The following is a 20,990-nucleotide window of genomic DNA, read 5'->3' as shown; positions in this document are numbered from 1 at the left end:
TGATTTCCCACATCCTTGTGAATGCTTGTTATTTTCCATTAAAAAAAAATTTGATAGCCATCCTAGTGGGTGCCCATCCTCTCAGGAACCCACTCGAATCAGGTTTTCACCTAGCACGCAAACTGAAACTGTTCTGAAGATCACCCGTGACCTCTCTGTTGCTAAATCCCAACTTAATTTCTCTGATAGGATCTAATTTGACATGTCGGCAACATTTGTCTTAGTTGACTTCTTGAAATCAACTTTCCTCACTTGGCTTCCAGGACAGTACACTTGCTTGGTTTGCTTCCCCTCTTGCTGACTGCTCCTTCAGAATCTCTTTCTCTTGGGGGATGCCCGGGTGGCTCAGGGGGTTGGGCGTCTGCCTTCGGCTCAGGTCATGATCCCGGTGTTCTGGGGTCGAGTCCTGCATCGGGCTCCCTGCTCGGCGGGGAGCCTACTTCTCCCTCTGCCTCTGCTTGTACTCTGTCAAATAAATAAAATCTTAAAAAAAAAAAAAAGAGGGGCGCCTGGGTGGCTCAGTCGTTAAGCGTCTGCCTTCGGCTCAGGTCCTGGTCCCAGGGTCCTGGGATCGAGCCCCGCATCGGGCTCCCTGCTCCGCGGGAAGCCTGCTTCTCCCTCTCCCTCTGATCCTCCTCCCCGCTTGTGCTGTCTCTCTCTGCCTCAAGTAAGTAAATAAAATCTTTAAAAAAAAAAAAATCTCTTCCTCTGGTTCTTTATCTTTTTTTTAAGATTTTATTTATTTGAGAGAGAGAGAATGAGAGAGAGAAAGCACGAGAGGGAAGAGGGTCAGAGGGAGAAGCAGACTCCCCGCTGAGCAGGGAACCCGATGCGGGACTCGATCCCGGGACTCTAGGATCATGACCTGAGCCGAAGGCAGTTGCTTAACCAACTGAGCCACCCAGGCGCCCTCTCTGGTTCTTTATCTTATGTCTAAATGCTTGAGCGCTCCAGACCTCAGCCCCAAATCTCTTCCCTTCAGTCTATACTTACTCCCATGATGATCTCCATCTCATGGCTTCACATGTCCACAACCTAGCCCCTGATAACCCCTGCACCACCAAACCAACCACACACACACACACACACACCATTTTTCTTGCAGTTTTCCCCATCTGAATCCTTTCTCCATCCTTCCCGTTGCTTAAAAAATCTTTGACTCTCTCACCCCCCTCCCCCAATCTGGTCAGTCAGCAAATTCCGTGGGCTCTACCTACAAAGTATGTTCAGAATGTGATCACTTCTGACTATTTCCACTGCCACCATCCGGTCCAGGCGACCATCATTTCTCCACTAGAGAGCTTATCCTCTCTTTGTCCTTCTTTCCCCTGCGTTGGTCTGTTTTCAACACAGCAGCCGGAGGGATCTGTTTATTTTAAAGTATTAAGTCAGATTATATCACACCTCTGCTCAAAACTTTGTGGTGGTTCCTATATCATTGGGAGGAAAAGCCCAAGTCCTAACTCTGACCTATAGGATCTTGCCCGTTAGCTCTCCGACTTCACTCCATCCCTTTTGGCTGCCCTCCTCCTTGCTCACTCTACTCCAGCCGTTATGGCCTCTTTGCCATTCCTGAGCAGACCAGGCACGCTTCTGCCCCAGGGCCTTTTCACATACTTTTTCCTTTGGAGGCTTGTACCCCCCGACGCCCATGGAGCTAGCTCCCTCATTACCTTCTCAAGTCTTTACTCCGAAGTCACCTTCTCATGTAGGCCTTTCTCAACTCCCCAGCCATGAACATCATATTCCCTTTCCCTCATTTATTATTTCTCTCAAGCACCTGTCACTTTCTTTTAAATAATCTCTACACCCAACATGGGGCTCGAACTCACAACCCTGAGATCAAGAGTCGCATGCTCTGACTGAGCCAACTAGGCGCCCCGCAACTGTCACTTTCTAACGATGCTTATTGTGCTTGTTTTATTGACTTTCTCCACTTGAATGTAAGCTCCACGAAGGCAGGAATTTTGTGTTTTAGTCACTGATGTAACTCCAGAGTCTAGAACATAAATGGCACATGGTGTATGCTCAAAAAATAGTGAATGAATGAATGAATAATGGTAACCTGAACAAGGGCAGTGAAGGAATGGAGAGGAGGGAGAGGAATTGGACAAACGATAGTGATTGGCTGTAGGGAGTGAGGATGGAGTCAAGTATGACCCTCAGGGCTGAGTGGATAGGTGGTTGACATCCTCGACAGGAGGGGGAGGAACCTGAGTTGTTTGGGACCAGAAATACTTGTGGGTCATTTGGGTACAGATGTCTAGCAGGCAGCTGCATCTGAGATTAGGGGGGTGGTCAGGGCCGGAGATACGGAAGAGAACCTTAAAGTCTGGAAATATAATCTACCATATATCACAGTAGTAATGAACAATTATGTATTTACCCATGTCTCCATAGTAGGAGCTTGGTCATTACTGATAATTATTTGGTGAATGAATGAACATGAGTTTTCTAAGGATGGCTAATCCTATGTACGTAGCTGTCAATATACACTTTCCAAGGACTCACCACATGTGAACCTATCTTTGCTACCTTGCCTTCCTTAATAATGACGTAAGTGATCATAATAGATTTTTGTGGTATAGAATACGGCCCCAGAGATTATAAAGAAAATTCTGGGCAGGCCCCATAAAAACATAAAACATACACGGAGTTTCTGTATACCAACAAAAGGCTACAAAACTCTTATTAACCTTTCTCCTATGGAATTAAAGATGGCATCTGTGAATACCACGGAGAGTTAGATCTTCATTTACTACCCAAGTTCAGTTACTGCCTCAGGACTACCTTATGTAGGCCTGCTGGGGAAAGGGGGTGCGGTTTCTGTTTTTGAAGGCCTGAATGCCCAAAGCCATCTGTTTGTCACTGCCCTGAAGGGACCGAATTCCACTGCCCTCGCCCCTTGAATTTTTCCTGCCTGCTTCCCTTAGTGTCACTGTCCACCAGAGCAGCTAGCTCCGCACGGCTGTGAGTATCGTGAGGGCAGGGACCTTGTTCACTACCACAGTGTTGGTGCCAGCACACACGAGATGCTCAGCGAATGTTCCGATACCCCGCGTCTCAGCTGTCTCCATCCTATCATTGTTCCCAAACAAACCAAACCTTTGTCTGAAGTAGGCAAAAATGGAATGAATGCTTACTTTTGCATTATTTACAGCAGTTGGTTTTCACTAAGACCATGAAAGGATGAGTTAGGAGGAAGGGGAGCCAACTAGGGAAAGCAAGGCGGCCCTGTGGAAAAGGAAGTGAGCATGGATGTTTTAAATTGCTCAGCAGGACGGAGGGCCCGCCTGTAGTCTCAGCAGCCGATCTTCTTTCGGGGTTTTCTCCAGCAACACTTGGCAGCTTAGGGGCGGGAGACTCCCACACCCGGCCAGGCCATCATAGCCCTGCTCACAACGGGGCACCGTGCTCTGGTTATTTCTAGTTGTTTCTTGCCACCACTAGACCATGGTTTCTCAAAGACAACGACTTGAGTCCTTGACACCCACCCCCGCCCCGGGGCCTGGCACACCATCAGTGATTAGTAAATGTTGGCTAAAATGAACGTAAATGGAAAAAATATAAGGGGTGCAGGGAAGTGTGGTTACCGAGTCGGACTGGCAAGGCAAGCAGAACGAACGAGGGAGGTGCCGATGGGCAAACAGCCCAGAGAGGGCTGGCTGTGGGTCCCAGGCTGGGGAGGGAGGCAGGCGCTATCAGCTCAGGGCTGCGGGCTGCGGAGCGTCGCCTCTCCACTTCTCCGCAGGCCTGCTGTCCCCTGTGCTGCTCCGCTTTCGCCTGCCTTCCCGGGAGACCTACGCTACTGATGATTGCTTCCCCTGGGGTCTCTGAGAGCTTTCCTTTCAGCTTCCAAGCAGGCTTTAGTAGTTCTATTTAAAACAATCCTTCATATCACCACCATTCACCGGTCTTCATTCTCTCACTGCCAAACTTCTCTCTGTGCTGTTTCCATTCTCAACCTCGTCTGGCTTCCACGCCCTATGATTCCAGGTCATCAGAGATTTTAAGTCACTGAAACCTGTGGCCTTTATTTGAGCATCACACTTGACCTTCCAGCAGCATCCAACCCTAATGGCCACTTCCTTCGCCTTCTTCAGTCTTTTCTCCTGGGTTAGGGAATGTCGGAGTCTTCTGGTTTCCCACCTACTCTCTGGCTCCTCCTTTTCTGTCTTTGTAGATACTTTCCTCACCTGTAACCTTAGGGTTCCTCAAGGCTGGGCCCTAGGTCTGCTTGTTCTTTCTTCACTCTCTTTCCCTAAGTGACTAAATCTAGACCCATGGCTTCAATGATCACCTAGAACTAGATGAATTCCAAATCTCTATCTCCAGCCCGGATCTCTTCTCTGAGCTCCAAGGTCCAATTATCCAGCTGCCCCATCTGCATTTCCTACCCGCCACTCACCCCTCACCGTAACATGGTTTCTGCTGCCTCGGCAATTCACTACTGACCTCAGTGCTGCCAAGCCCGGTGAGCGCGTCTCAGCTTCCCTGACCGCTCTGTGGCACAGACCACTGCCAGCCATTCTCTTTGAAATTTTCCCTTCCTGTATTTTAGTCCTCTCTCCCAGTTGAGGACGATTCTTTTAGTCATCTTCAGTCCTCTTTACCTGCCTCTTGGGATACTGGTTTCTAAAAGCTGAGTAAAACTAAAGCAGTGGCTTATTAAGTAAAGGCAGACTGACGCCACATTAGGAGAAGCTGTCAGGATGAATATTAAGCAGCAGCTCAAGGATGTTGTCCAAACATTTTGGTTCTTGTGGAACAAGAGTAGTGAACCATGATTTGATCTTCTTGGTGGGCAAAATAAAATAATGCTAGTGAAGGCAGAAATAAGCATCCTTCCTCCCCTTTCAAAATACCCAAGGGGTTAATTCAGTATCAAAAGTTTAATGTCTCAAAATGAATAGCTAATTTAGTAAAGTTAATAAATACACTTGGCTTCACACTTGAGTGATGTTGATATTTATTGACATCAATGCAAAACAAGCCAGGACTAAAAGTTGCTATTTGACAGGAACAAATATTGATACGGTTTCCTTCCTGGAGAGGGTATGCACTCAGATCATGAGACCTAAGATTAAAACAAAGACTGGATTGTCAAGAAACAAACAAGGGTTAAATTTTACTTATTAATATAAAAACTGCTAAAGGCAAAAGGAGATGTTTAAAAATACTCTTTATGCTAAGCTCACGTAAGCAAACAAAAAACTAAATCCTAAAATTTTAGGACACAGGATATAGACACGACATGACTTTAAATTTTTGTACAGACGAAAATTTGTTATATCCTCCACTGTCCTTGTACTACAATTACATGCTTGTTGCATCTACACTACACAAAGTCAACAGTTATCATCAACAATGAATGTAACTAGATCTGAACAAGACTTCACAGTGACTCTGTTCCACTCAAATTAAGAAAATTCAATCCAGGATTTAACAAAACCTTGCTTTTAGAACCAGCTGTCTTTTTTTTTCCCCCTCCTCATGTCATACCTAATTAAGTCCTCACCTGACCTTTCCTGCCTGCAAACTGCAATGCATGTCCTCTCCCTCATCTTTGTCTGACACTTTAAAACTAATTTGTAGGAACTGCATAAAAAATGAAATTGAACTTCCAACCTGAACCTGCGATCAGGTTCCTGCTTTGACGCAAAGAAAAAAACATACTCCTCTGCAGTGTACCCCACCAGCACAGCGATCCCCTTTCTCTCTCTCTACTCCTTTGCCCTGAAGGCACTTCTGGATTGCTTAATACATGCTCTTTGGCTGCCTAGACAGTCAGGACACCTAAGGCCTTTTGGACTTATCACTCCTCTCCTCCTTCTTTTCTATGGCTAATACCACTTTCCTGCTTTTTTTCTATTGCTGAATCTCCAGACTTGGTGCTGTCATCAGGCGGACAGAGTCGATTTCGGCTTCGAGCTCCTGGTTGGTAAAGCTGCATTGCTGGGCGATCCTAAAATAAAATTAAATGTTAATGTTACAACATTGCTACTAAACATTTACAGGGGATTTTCAGAGTCATACGTTGTGTATTGATATATACCAAAAACAACTCCTACGAGATCAAAAATGTGAGGGCACAGTCCCTGACAGTGCTGATGGTTAACTTGCCTCTTAACTGCCCACTTCCTTTCCCCTATCTCCAAATAAAAGCAACCATTTTGTAAGTATTATTTTCTAAGCCTACGGTACGTTTTCAGTAATTTTCTTAACCATTTCAAGATGAACTGAATTAGCTTGAATTTCCTTTACTTCAAAACCTCAGCCATTGCCTGTCTCTCTTCCCCATCACTAAATCGACTTTAACATTCGCTGCCACGTAAGAAAATTTTTGGAGTAAAATAGTAAATAAAGAGGGGCGCCTGGATGGCTCAGTAGGTTAAGCGGCTGCCTTTGGCTCAGGTCATTATCCCTGGGTCCTGGGATCCAGCCCCGCGTCCGGCTCTCCACTCAGCGGAGAGCCTGCTTCTCCCTCTCCCTGCCACTCTGCCTACTTGTGCTCTCTATCTCTCTGTCAAATGAATAAATAAAATCTTTAAAAAAAAAATAGTAAATAAAGAATGCAAAGTCTTAAGTGGAGACCTCCCTGAAATTACGAGCTCAGACCCCATGCAACTTGCCACAAACATGATTATTTCTTAATTCATGTATGGCAACTTAACACCCCAGCCTGAGACTCTCTAGGTGGCATTTTAGATCTCAGATTCCTAAATAAGCCCCAATTAAAGTCATCACGTACCTCTCAGTTCAAGTAACGTGTGTGGTTTATGACAGTATGATCCTGGAAAACTTAGATGTATAGGCCCTTTTTAGAATTCAACAAAAAATTACATGAGCCTTCCTTACTCTTTCTCCCGAGTGTATGAAAGTTAGCTGTAGGGCGCCTGGGTGGCTCAGTTGGTTAAGCGACTGCCTTCGGCTCAGGTCACGATCCTGGAGTCCCAGGATCGAGTCCCACATCGGGCTCCTTGCTCAGCAGGGAGTCTGCTTCTCCCTCTGACCTTCTTCCCTCTCGTGCTCTCTATCTCTCATTCTCTCTCAAATAAATAAATAAAATCTTAAAAAAAAAAAGTTAGCCTTAAAGCATTATTCTCAACTGAATAATTCCAGCAAACTGTTTCACTATTTTTATAAGACAAAATGTTGAAACAGGTAAGATTCCTGCATAGTATTTAAAGAAATGGATGATGGGGCTCCCACTGTGCAAAGATGGGACAATGTAAACCTCAACAAGGACAATAACTGATAATAACAAGTTGGAATACACCAAATATTTCTAAATCCACAAATTATTACAGACAAAACAAAACACTGATTACCTAGAAGCGGCTGGGATACCAACTCATTACTCTGAATGCTGGTACATAAAGGGAAAGTGTTTATCCCGCCTTTCCTATATAAACTGAATTTCAGGCTAAAAATGTTTTATAGTAGATGGATCAGGCTTACAATACCTGAACCTACTGATCAATGGTTTTTTCAACTTTATCACCTTGAGAAATTTTAAATCTATAGAAATGTAAGTTGCAGACATCATGACCTTTCATCCCTAAATATTTCAGCTTGTATATCCGAAAAACAAGGACATCCTGTTCCATAACCACAATACAATTGCTATTGATCAGAACATTACACTAGAAAGACACCCTTATGTCCCATGCCTCCTGATATGATGCAATAGGAAGTACACAACACAATCTTCAAAGTATTCTCTTTTTAAGATTTTATTTTTAAGTAATCTCTACACCCAACGTGGGGCTTGAACTCACAACCCTGAGATTAAGAGTCGCATGCTCTACTGACTAAGCCAGTCAGGCGCCCCTCTATCTATGAAGTATTCTTTGTTTTTTAAGATTTATTTATTTATTTGAGAGAGAGACAGTACATGGGGAGGGGCAGAGGGGCAGGGGCAGGGAGAGAAGCAGACTCCACTAAGCGCAGAGCCTGATGGTGGGGCCTAAACCCACGACCCTGAGATCATGACCCAAGCTGAAATCAAGAGTCAGACGCTCAACTGACTGAGCCACCCAGGTGCCCCAATCTATAAAGTATTTTTGCCAAAAATTGAGCCTGAATATATTCAGGCCTGTAGGTGAGGAGCCACCTGTTTTTATGAATAAAGTCTGATTGGCCCACAGCCATACTCATTCTTTTACATATTTATGCCTGCTTTCCTACAGAGCTTAGTGGTTCTAATAGAGACCATATGGCCCACAAGGCCTAAAATATTTACCATCTGGCCCTTTACAGAAAAAATCTGCTGACCCCTGCCCTAGGTATAACTACTAGTTTTCAAAGAAACAGAGAAGATAGAGAAACATGTTAAATGGTACCACAGGGATATAATTAGCCCAAACAATTTAGAGCCGATAGCTCCTCAGGACAAACTACAGGTTTCTGTAGCAAATAAATGGCAGGATAACGAAAGAAGGGGGGATTGTTTAGATTAAAAGACACTTAAGGATACAAGACCATGTTTAGAGCCTATAAAGAAGTTATTAGTGAGACAATTGCAAAAAACAACACAGAAGGTAGGGCATTAAGGAATTATTATTAGGGTTTTTTGGGGGGGTATGAAAATGCTATTGGGGTTGTATTAAGAAAAAGAATCTGGGGCGCCTGGGTAGCTCAGATGGTTAAGCATCTGCCTTCGGCTCAGGTCATGGTCTCAGGGTCCTGGGATCGAGTCCCACATCGGGCTCCCTGCTCTGTGGGGAGCCTCCTTCTCCCTCTCCCCCTGCCTCTCCCCCTGCTTGTGCTCTCTCTCTCAAAAGAATAAGTAAAATCTTAAAAAAAAAAAAAAATCTGTCTCTAATATTGATGTATTTAAAGAAGATGGTATGTCTAGGATTTGCTTAAAAATAATCCAGGGGCGCCTGGGTGGCGCAGTCAGTTAAGCATCTGACTCTTGATTTCAGCCCAGGTCCAGATCTCCGGGTTGTGAGATCGAGCCCCGCATCGGGCTCTGCACTCAGTGTGGCGTCTACTTGAGATTCTCTCTCCCTCTCCCTCTGTCCCTCCTGCTTGTGCTCGCTCTCTCTCGAATAAATAAATAAGTGAATAAATAAATAAATAGATCTATCTATCTATCTATCTTTAAAAACTCTGTTCTACTTTTGTGTCCGTTTGAAATTTCCACAATGTTAATGAAAGGACCCAACCGAGACTGAAAACAAGTTGCAGACAGTTCAACTTGCCCTTTACAAAGTCTGTCATAAACAGGGAGCTAGCCCTTTCCTTTACACTTGCAGGGGGGAAAAAAAAGTCCTCACGAAAACAGAACGAAAAGCAGCACCTTGTTTCTTATGCGATCTCTCTTAACCACTTCCTCTTTCTTTTCAGTTTTTTCGGAGCCGCCTACTGCTTCTGTACTTTCAGTCTTCTTTCCTTTATCCCGGACCGCTTCTTTCTCTTTCTTCAGCTCTTCCTCCTTCCTTTTAAAAGCCTTCTCCTTCTCGTAGCGCTCCTTCTGCCTGCGGCGCTCCTCTTCCTGCCGCTTCAGCCTCTCCCTCTCCCGCAGGACGCGCTCTGGGTCTCGCTCGTAGTCCCGCTCCCGCTCCCGGTAGTCTCTGCCACTCTCCTCTTCGGGCCTGCTGGGAAACAGAGCTGAGCGGGCCCTCAGAGCCCATCTAGTCGCACACGCACCAGTGCTCTGATTAGTACCTGGCTGCTACAGTGAGGCGGCACTGTTGGAGCCGAGTCAAAAACTACTAGCGTTTTGAAAACCAGTAAAAAAAAAAAAAAAAAAAAAAAAGAAAACAAACCAAAAAGTGCACACCAGAAGTCATTCACCCAGGTTAAGATGCTAGAGTATTTGAAACCTTTCCTCCTCATCCCCCCACCCCTCATAATTCAGGCACGCGTCCAGGACAGGGCAGGAAAAGTAGCACGTAGAAACATGTTGAAAACAAGTGTACCAAAGAGCCCTCAGCTACCGACCTCTTAGGCTTTTCATCTTTAGGTTCACCATCAGAGCGCTTGGGCAGTGTACAACTCTGCCCACTGGCTCTTTCATCATTCAGATTCTCTTTGTCCAGTTTCTTTGCTTTTTCTCTTTTATCTAATTCTTTTTCGTCTCCCTTTTCTGGCTTCTTGAGTAGCTTTAAAGAGAACAAATTTATTATTTTGAAGGGTGGGACATTCTCTTCTGATTCTATAAAGAAAACAATATACTAAATATTTTAAATCTAGGCTATAGAAGGCCTCTTTCTGCAGGTACTCTTCAACTTACAGGTGAATAGTGCACAAGAGCAGTGATTGACTAAAAGGATGCTATTAATGTGAAAGTGTTATCCACTCAAAGTGGTTTAGTCACTTGTGGCAACAGGATCAAGACTCCTTTGGCTTTAGATGGGTCAACCTTTCAGTGAACCAGTGCCCACTTCCAAGTACGCCTTCTGTAGCCAACTAGCATATTGATATAACTTGATTGAGAAAATTGGCCACAATTTAAAATTCTAGGCAGATTACTGTTGGACCGTTTTCTTGTAGTACTTGGAATGACAAATACCTTTGTCACCAAAGGAGAGATCCATTGCAAGAATAACTTTGCCTTGAGCCTGAGAATAACACACTTATGATGGTACAATCACAGTTTTCATTATTTGATTTAAAAATCCAAATACCTCACAGAACAGTGAAGTTCCATCTCTACTGAGTAGGAACTCTGCTCAATGTCACTATGTATATACACATATATATATGTATACACACATACATATATATACATATATATGAGATGCACACATATATATGACAGAATGGAATTCTAAAATAAACGTGCTTTATAAAGTCCAAATTGCTATCAAAATAGTTTGTCACCACTGCCACAAACCTCTCTAGAATACCCCCAAGCGTTGGATATTCAGAGAGATTCTTAGGCAAAATAGAAGAATTTCAAGTCTCAGAGTGAAGGCATCATACAAAGTTTCATCTCAGGGTGAAGGCATCACACAAGTCACCAAGCAAAAGGCAAAGCACCACAAGACTTAAGCATGAAGTATTTCAGCACATAGCCACTGCAAATGGCGAGTCCAGACTGGACACTGAGGAGGCACCAATGTAAAGTGAGGCAGGTTTCACTGGAAGTGTTTTTTTCTAATGAACATCTTTGTTGGAAGCCAGGATGTTCATTACTCTATTAAGAACATTAATGAATGTTTCTAGTATGGCTGGCTCTACCTTCTGCCTTGCTGATAGGAATAGCCAGTCAGGTCACTTGTGGCATGGCAGAGAGAGAGATCACTAGAAGGAATTAAGATGGGAACCTTTCCACCCCACTACCAAGCTCCTTATCGCCAATAATGAGCCCGGGAGAGCCTTGGGGGAACAGGCCCTGGCCACGGAAAGTGCTTAATTTTGAGGAGGTAAAAGGAGACCCTGCCACCATTTCTGTGAGATTTTTTTCTGACTTTCTCTGAAGTACTAGGTACTAGTACTTCCCCAGGAGGTTTGTGGGAGCAGAAGCTGCCTAAGCCATGCCCTCAGAAGGGAAGCAGTAAGGCTGGGATTTTTCTACAAGTTTTCCTCTTCCTACATGCAGTGTGTTAATCAGAATCTGCCGCTCACAGATTCCCAGGTAGATGAGAGAAGGTAACAGGGAGAATCACGTGAGAGGGGAAGCATGGGATACAGGATATTTATCCCTAATATTCCCATAAGGCAGCCCGTTAGGAGAGGCACAGGAAGAGAAAGAGCTATTTAGGCACAGTTATCCTCTAGCTGTATACTGTTGAAGCTTCTGGGTACCCAGCAGAGCATCAGGAAGTCCTCTGGGCTTCCTTCTAAAGTAGGAATTTAAAATGGCTCAGATTTTAATAAGACTCAAGTCAGTCTGAAGGAGTTTTCTACAGGTATCACTACCACCACCACCAAAAGGACTTATTATTAACTAAGACCTGTGTGTGTGACATGATACTAGGTGCTCTGTATCATGTACTTGGTCCTTACATTTTTCTGATTCACAGCTTGTAACAGAAACCTGTGTACCTGAAGACAGTGGAAAACAAACAGATGAGGCAACTTCATGTATCAAATATGAAGGAAAAGCTGCATAAAACCCATAATTCATGCCAGCCAGCCCTAAGCCCTTACTTATGAAGAACTGAGAGAATAATAATCCAAACATTGAACATTCTCAATGATAAAAATAACGCAGATATTCACTGAAGAAATATGTAAGTTATGTAATCTGTTTAAATTATCAAGAATTTTAAAAAATAATACTATTAGCATTATAGTAAAGATTCCTATTGGTTCACCTCCCCCCCCAAAAAGACAACAAAACCAAAAAATTGTATTTACACCAACACAAGATGCATGCATATTTAAAGAAGTAGATACATGCAATTTTTAGCAACATGCAGTCTATTTAAGTGATTTTCCATACCTTAATCTTTGGTTCATCCTTTAATTTTTCCCTTTCTGGAACTCGGTCTATCTTCTTTAGCTTTTCTATATCTTTCCTTTTTCGTTTTTCTTCTTCTTTCCATTTCCTCCTCTCTTCTTCTCTTTGTCTTTTCCTTTCTATTTCTCGTCTCCTTCTTTCTTCTCTTTTTTCTTCTCTCATTCTCTGGAAAGAAACATCAACATAAGGCTGCAAACAAGATAATCATCACCAAAAACTTAATCCCAAAGGTATAGTGAGAACCCACTAAATTGGATCGTCCTTCCTTCCTACTTTCTACAAAGTGGCATCCTATCTCTTTAACCCCCTTCCCCATCCCATTATGAATATGAGAATAAAGACCAGAGCCTGCTAGTATCAGAGTCTCCCACTGTTGCCTTGCTATATTTCCAGAGGCTTTCAGAAAATCAAGGGAGTGTCTCTGGAACAAGCTAAAGACTCTCTGGGTTTGCCGAGTGAATCCTTGGTCCAACAACCAGACTGAAGGAGAGGGCCAGAGAGTGAGGCCAATGAGCTAAATCTTTAAAGAATAATGGTGGAAGAAGCAGCTATTTCTCCTCTAGGAACCCAATGCTCGTATGTTTACAGACTATGAGCCAATGAAATAAAAGTACTGAGAGAACTATAAAAACAAAAGGTTTACCTGCTTGTTTTTCAGGAAGCTCAAAAGTGGGGTTGTCTTTTTAGCTACATAAATGTAAACAGATTATTAATAATACTTATCAACCCCTAGAAAGGATTCCATTTTCTGACATTCCCTGCCAACCACCCAAGGTGGGAAAAGTATACCCCTTAAAACAGTTCACAAGTACGTTATCAGAAAGAAGTTTCACGATATTCTACTTCAATTCTGAAGGTTTAAAATACTTTTTAAAAAGTGAAGAAATTCAAATTAAAACAATTTCTTAAAACAGTAATTCCCAGTGTTGGTGAGAATTGAGTGCAAAGGACATTCTCTTGTTTTACAGATGGGAATATAAATTTGTTCAACTGGGAAGAAATTGGAGGAAGGAGCTAAAAACATCTAATCTTTCTGACCCTACAATTCCACTTCTGGGAATTTATTCTAAGGAAATCATCAGAGATGGGCTTATACTCTGCATCTATTAATAAAAACCATTTTAGGGGCACCTGGGTGGCTCAGTTGGTTAAGCGTCTGCCTTTGGCTTAGGTCATGATCTCGGGGTCCTCAGATTGGACCCTATGGGCTCCCTGTTCATTGAGGAGTCTGCTTCTCCCTCCCTCTCCCCCTCCCTCCACCCCTCCCACCGCTCGTGCTCTCTTTCGCACTCTCTCTCAAATAAATGAATAAAATATTAAAAAAAAAAGTTTTAGAATATGTAATTTTCAATATCCTGAATAATGCTATCTAGTCTTGTAAATAGTTTTTTTTTAATGTTTTGGGGTTTTTTGTTTTGTTTTGTTTTTAGAGAGAGAGAGAATGGGGAGGGGCAGAGGGAGGGGAGAGAATCTTACGCAGGCTCCATGCTCAGTGTGGAGCCCGGCGCAGGGCTTGAGCCTAAATCAAGAGTCGGGATGCTTAACTGACTGAGCGACCCAGGCACCCCGCCTTATAGTTAGGTTTTTGAAAGCATACTTCCTTTGGATAAATTCCTAGGAGTGGAAATCTTGGGTCAGGGGCTTTGCTTATGTTTAGAGCTGATAGAGGAGTGACCATTTATTACTAGAAGAGTGACAATTTACTACTAGAACATCCAAACTAGACTTTCTCAAAAAGTTTTCAATTTTGCAGTAACTAATTTCACCTTTTGGTATTTTCAAATTTTTTTCAGCAATGTGAGCTGCTTGTTACTAGAAAATACCAGTTGATCTTCAAAGGCTTACCAACATCTAAAGGTCCCATGAGTCTTTAAACTTTTTCTACTTATATTTATGTGGCATTAAAACAGGTCACAGAGAATTTTTCCCATCTTATCAATGCATTTACATAACCCTGTGAGGGAGGTACTATATGCATTTTACAGCAAAAGAAACAGAGTCTCAGAGAAGTAAATGCCTTCCCCATGGTCACACAGCAAGTGCCAGAAGTGGGAGTCAGACAAGTCTTCTGAGGAAAAAGCCATTGTCCTTAATTCCTGTTGCCCACTTACCTATTAATTCTCTATTTTTTGCTTCTATTTCCTCTAGCAGTGTCTCTGGAGTAGATGTCATTTTCTCATTATCTGCAGCATAACTTTCCAAAAATTTTCTATATTCTGGATCTAAACCATTGTTTAAGTAAACAGAAAATATAGACCTTAAAAAAACTTTCTACATCATGGAAGATTAAAAATAAACCTAAACATACCCACTAGACTATTTAGGGCTTTATCGGTCCCTTACTCTCAGAACTCCTATTCCCTATATGCACTAAGGGAGTCTGGTATAATACGGAGTCAGGGATAATCAGACACCACAGGAATGTCCAGTAGTTTGCTTTAAAAGTCACTGCTCTAACCAACCCAAAGTCACACTTATGTGAGAATTGAAAGTTATAATTATGGGACCTTCACAGTATTATAGATAGCATGTAAGCAATTCCTGTATGGGTACACCTCGCTTTAAGTAAACCGAACGTCTGAAAATCAGGTGTTCCAGAAAGATAAATTGAGGTCCTAGATGTTGCACTGGAGCTTATGGTAATTCCTGGAGTTGTTTTTTAGATGCATCCGACATCAGAAAGGGTAACACATCTGAGTCATTCCATTGCTTGTACTTGTGGAGTTTCTGCACACTGTGGAGCATGTCACTGATCTAGTCTCCCATATCTGAATTTTGATACAATCAGTAAGTACCTGTGTGGTGAATCTTTTCCATGTTTTCTTTATAAAATACCCACTATAATAAATAATGGAAATCAAACTAGATGATTCCAAAGTGTCAATCAGATATAAAATATTACAGGTAAGTCTTATCCAACATAACCTTACAGAGCTCAAAATCTGGATCCAGTTTACCCTACATGGCAATTATTCTAGTTTTTCAGTTCCTCTATTCCAGTTCAATGTAATTACTATGTGTGCAGTTAGCCGCATATTTAAAGCCTAAAAAAAAATAGGCCACTTCAGCTACTTTATATTGTTACTTGAGTTACTGGAGTATAGAAATTTTTCCATCCCACCTCTCAGTGATAAACCTCCCCCCTTTCAAAAATGGAAACCAAAAAAATCGTCATAAAATAGTATGAGACCTTAAGGAGTTGTTGTACTTTGATACATCTCATTTTTCCCCATTGTCTTCTAATCAACAAACCAAAGGTAATTTACTGCTCAACAGTCAACAATACATTGCTTGATGCTGGAGGAATGAAATGGCAGTAGTTGGAAGAGTGGGACTTCCACAGGAAACCCACTTCCATTCTAACAATTAAACAAAGCTTTCATCAGTGAATTACATTTCTCGTGAACCTTATTCTGTATGTTTTCCTATTAGAAGATTGGAATCCAATTAAATCCCACAAAGATAATATTTTTTAATGGCAATAGCATTACATAACTAGAGCTATACTGTACCATCATCGATAGTCCCAACTTTGGTATCTCTTTTCTTAGTCTTCTTTTTTGCAGCTTTTTGAAAAGGTGCAAATTCTACTATAGCAGGATATTCCTGACCTGTTTAGAAAAAATACCACACTTGCTATAACATAAAAAAGTCAAAAAGTGGATACAAGAGAGTCAACCCACCGCTCTCTAGGCCTTTGATGGGAGTCATCGGAATAGGGCCTCTCAATGGGCATAAATCACATGAGCACAAATCACATGGGCACAACTAAAATCGATGTGTTACCAAAGGAGCCCCAAATTCACATAATGAAAAAGATACGGCAGGGAAGTAAAATATTCATTTAAATTCAACTTGTAAAGTGTGATATTTTGATTTGTGGGGAAAAAACAATCTACAAATCAATTTTCATTCAAAAATACATCATGAATCTCTAGACTAGGCAAATCTATAAAGATACAAAGAAGATCAGTGATTGCCTAGAGCTGGGGCATAGTTGGGGGAGAGTGGGGAATGACAGCTAATGAATATGGGGTTTCTTTGGAGTGCTAGATGTATTCTAAAATTAGATTGTGGTGATAGCTGCACAACTCTATGAATATACTAAAAACCACTTTAAAAGGGTCAATTTTATGGCATCTGAATTATATCTCAATAAAGCTCTTTTTACACCAGGAGACACCAAAAGCACAGGCAATAAAAGTGAAAAATAGATAAATTGAACTACATCAAAATTAAGAACTTCTGTGTATCTAAGGACAAAACTGAGTAAAAAGGCAACCTACAGAATGGAAGAAAATATTTGCAAATCATTTATCTCATTAAGGGTCAATATACAGAATATATAAAGAACTCCTACAACTCAGTAACAAAAAAACCCAATTAAAAAATGTTCAAAGGACTTGAATAGACATTTCTACTAAGATGATATACAAATGGCCAACACGCATATGAAAAGATTAAAATATTACCTCACTAATCATTAGGGAAATGCAAATCAAAAGCACAATGAGGTATCACCTCACACCCATTAGAATGGTAGCTATTAAAGGAAAAAAAAACAGAGAATAACAAGTGTTGGCAAGGACATGGAGAACTCAGAACCCTCGTGCATTACTGGTAGGAATGTAAAATGGTGCAGCTGCTTGGAAAACAATATGGTGGTTCCTCAAGAGATTTAAAATAGATTACCATATGACCCAGCAATTCCACCTTTGGGTAGATATTCAAAAGAAGTGAAAGCAGAGACTTGAACAGATATTTGTACACCCACATTCACAGGAGCATTATTTACAATAGCCAAAAGGTGGAAGCAATTCAGATGTCCCTCAACAGATAAATGGATAAACAAAATGCAGTGTGTGTATATACACACAATGGAGTATTACTCTGGCTTAAAAAGGAATTTCTGACACACCCTACAACATGGATCAACCTTGAGGACATTATGCTAAATAAATAAGCCAATCTCAAAAAGTCAAAAAGTATATGATTCCACTCATATGAGGTACCTAGAATGGTCAACTTTATACAGAATGATGGTTCACAGAGACAGAATGGTAGTTGCCAGGGGCTGGGAGGAGGGAGAAATGGGGATATGGGGATTTACTGGGTAAATTTAATCTAATGGGTATAGAGTTTCAGTTTTGCAAGATAAACAAGTTCTAGAGATTGGTTGCACAACAGTGTGAATGTACTCAACACTACTGAACTATACACTTAAAATGGTTAAGATGGTAAATTTTATTTATGTGTATTTTACATTTAAAAATGTAAACAAAAAAAAGAAATCAGGTAATATATGCAATAACACAGATGAATCTTGAAAACATGCTAAGTAAAAGAGGCAGTCACAAAGGCTACATATTATATGACTCGTCCAGAAGAGGGAGAAGGGGAAATGATTGCTAACGGTTATAGGATTCTTTTTGGAATAATGAAAACATTCTGGAATCACATAGTGGTGATGGTTGTACAACTTTGTGAATATACTAAAAACCACTGAATTTTACGGTATGTAAGTTATATCTCAATACAAAAGACCAAGTGACTGCGGGAAAAAGAAAATACACCAGATCCCTGCTATAGAATAATGTCATAAAGGGTATAAAATACTATCATTGGCACGTAGACGTAAGCCAGAATAGAATAAGCAGAAGTGACCAGAAGGCATCACAAAGCGGTCAGGGAGAAAACATGATTTTGGAAATCCTAGTGAATGCAGAATCAGATTAGCTTATTAACTGATCTATTTGAGAAGGAACAGATAAACCAGACTGAAGCAGAAGGAACTGTGGAAGAGAGGCTGAAAAAAACAAAAACAAACAAACAAAAAACCAGCAGTGAGGCGAGGCTCTGAAGGACTCTGACTACCAGGCTAAGGAATTTGGACTTTTTTCCCCTGCAACTGCTATCTTAAATCACTATTTTCAAAAACATTAATTTCATGGCAATATAACAGACTGAGTTAGACAAAAATGAAAAAAAAGGAAAATTCTGTAAGTTTAGAGACAATGGTTGTCTAAGCATTAGGAGGGAAGGACACAGTGTTAGAGTATAAATAGATGAGCGAGATATTTAAAAACAATAAATTGACAAGATTCATCACGTGTTTAAATATAAGGGATAAGAAAGATCAGAAAAAGTTAAAACACAACTCAGATTTCCAGGAACACACTGCTATCTACTGGAATAAAGTTGGAGTAGAGAAGTAACTGCTTTTGGTGGGGGAAGGGGGGGCGGAGATTAATAAAAGTTGGTCAAACCCGGTGGCAATTCTTCAACTTTTACTGGCATATTCCCTGACAAAGATTTCATTTTTACCTAATTTGACACTGAGAAACAGCCCAACAAAAAGACACGTCATTTACCTATGATCACAAAGCCAAAAGAAAAGTGGTAAATGGCAGCTTGGACATTCTCTGGCTAAATGTTGCAAGGGGGAGATAATAAATAGAGAGAGAGTTAAGGCTGAAGTTTTTCTTCTCTATAGACTCCTGGATACAAAGTGGGAAATCATCAAGTTCGATGTTTTAAGTACAAACACAAATCAGAAAGTTGAACAGTATTCCAACTGGCTTAAAGGATTTACATTAAAATAAATCAATGTTGGTCCTTGAAGCAAGATAACAAGTAAGTATTTAAAATGTGTCATACAAGTTCAAAGAGTCATTTATCAGTATTACTGCTCCAACTAGTAAATAGTCAAAACAACAGATCATCTAATCCAGGGCAAAAAAATTTGCCACAGGAAGAGAAAATAGTGGCAATTTCATTCAGCTGATCAAACTACAGAAGTAACAGGTTAATAAAAATACCCAAGGGCTGTGAAAAGTCACACATCTGTTTATAAGACTACAGTAAGCTCAGCAAATGTGTAAAACTTTATCACCCAGAATTTTAGAAAAGCTACGAAGGCACTGAGAAAACAGCGATACACACATTGTCTTAAACATACAAATGACAAAGAAACTCCCCTTCAGTTATAAGGACTCACCTTTATTGTCAAGGAATACATAACCATCAAAGCGATCCCTGAACAAAATAATGTCCTCTTGGTTTTTAAAGTTGATGTATGCTCTGGCATACATATGAGGATACAGACTGCAGAGAGGAAAGCAATTATGTAAATGTGCTTGCAGGTGTCTGGCTGAATTACAAGTATGCATATATTAAAGAGACAGGTTCAAAAATCAAATGGAAAACAGTAGGATAAAAAAGAATGGAAGAAAATTTTTCATTTACCCCCGCCCTCTTTTATTTATTCATTTTACCTAGTATCATTAGAAAAAAACTCAAAATAATCATGCTCCGGCATAGGCTGAAGATGTTCCTGAAGCTGCTCCTTGGTCAAAGTGGGAGGTAATCTCCGAATTACCACCTTAAGAAATGAATAAGGAAAATAAAATTAGAACAGATCAATTTTCTGTCATACCCGAAAGAATCACTGTCTCTGAAAATAGATGGTCTTTAAAAGATGAGCTCACTTATAAAAACCCGGAGAATATTATTCTAATGCTGAGAATTAGTCAAACAAAATATTAATTTTTTAAATAAACTCTTAGAAATGAGAACTGCAAGGAGCAAGGAAAATCTCAGGTTCTGTTAAACGGAAGCCCCGCAGTTCACTTGGTTTTCGCCATCATTTTCTAGCACCCATTTTTCAATAGATATATTAGCAAGAAATTAGTAGGCTAACCCTGATCTTCGTAGGTGCCACGAACATTTGACTTATTATCGCCCTACCACATCCGACACATCCTAAAACAAAATCCTTCCTCATTCGGCGTAAAGAATTCAAAACTCCACGGAATACTCAAAAGTTCCCTCGTTGCTCCCCAGATAGGGTGAAACTGACCTGGCCCCCCGACCATTAATCCCCCCACTCTTGCTCAACTCGCCTCCATTAATACTCTTTATCACAAACTACTCCCACCCCTGCTGGCCCCTTCACTATTTAGTAATTCCCCCCAATTAACCTTTTAATTCCTCATTCTCTTTACTATCGCTCCCCCTCCCACTATCATCTCCCGGCTCTGACCTAAACCTTCTCGTCTGGGAATCCCCTCCTTTTCCCTCACTCGCACCCCGGGGCTTGGCCGAAAGGGGCTCTCCCCCCGCCCCCATCTCGGGCGAATGGATGAAGAGAAGGTGACGCGATTTTCACTCAGGTGAAGAAACAGAAGCGCAGACTGGGGGAGGAAGAGGGCAGCCCCATTCCCAACCATCCTCGCGGGTGGCGGACCCGTCCCGCCCTCTCCCGGGCCAACCGCCGGCCAGGCACCTTGCTCAGCGCCTCTTTCTTCTCCTTATTTCGATCCTGCTTATCTTCCCCTTTGGTGCTGTCCCCCGAAGCCCCACCGCCGCTGCCTGTGGCCCCCGGGGGAGTCAACAGGGTTACTCGCTTCTCCTTAGGCCTATGCTCCTTCTCCTCCTTCATGGCCACGGCTTCGCTCCTCACAGCGTCTGCCGGGCCTAAACGCCGCTACGCCGGGCACCTACGACGCCCGGCCCACTCCCGTCGAGCTCCGCCCCCAACAAACGCCCCTAGTGATAAGCCGGGCCCCACGTT

The 20,990-nt window shown here is 41.8% G+C and overlaps 1 protein-coding gene across 2 annotated transcripts; it reads right to left on the bottom strand.

Moving 5' to 3' along the window:
- Positions 1 to 4,952: 4,952 nt before the first annotated feature.
- UPF3B (UPF3B regulator of nonsense mediated mRNA decay) lies at positions 4,953 to 20,908 on the bottom strand. Of its 2 annotated transcripts, none has more exons than XM_028087794.2 (10): positions 20,703 to 20,908; positions 19,693 to 19,799; positions 19,416 to 19,522; positions 15,931 to 16,029; positions 14,530 to 14,640; positions 13,062 to 13,105; positions 12,401 to 12,583; positions 9,952 to 10,112; positions 9,308 to 9,605; positions 4,953 to 5,965 (listed from the first exon to the last, which is right to left on the bottom strand). In XM_028087794.2, the coding sequence occupies exons 1-10, from the start codon at positions 20,856 to 20,858 to the stop codon at positions 5,816 to 5,818; spliced, it is 1,416 nt and encodes a 471-aa protein (XP_027943595.1). In that variant the 5' UTR covers positions 20,859 to 20,908; the 3' UTR covers positions 4,953 to 5,815. The 2 variants fall into 2 exon arrangements, with proteins under 2 accessions (XP_027943595.1, XP_027943598.1); XM_028087797.2 differs by having other exon boundaries at positions 9,308 to 9,602.
- Between the last annotated feature and the right edge of the window lie 82 nt (positions 20,909 to 20,990).

This window comes from Eumetopias jubatus, unplaced genomic scaffold, assembly GCF_037043125.1.
Source record: "Eumetopias jubatus isolate StellerSeaLion01/CBP00866 unplaced genomic scaffold, mEumJub1_p1.0 scaffold_11, whole genome shotgun sequence".
Lineage (NCBI taxonomy): Eukaryota > Metazoa > Chordata > Mammalia > Carnivora > Otariidae > Eumetopias > Eumetopias jubatus.
Note: the sequence above shows the minus strand (reverse complement) of the source record. Positions and strands in the feature narration are given on the sequence as shown.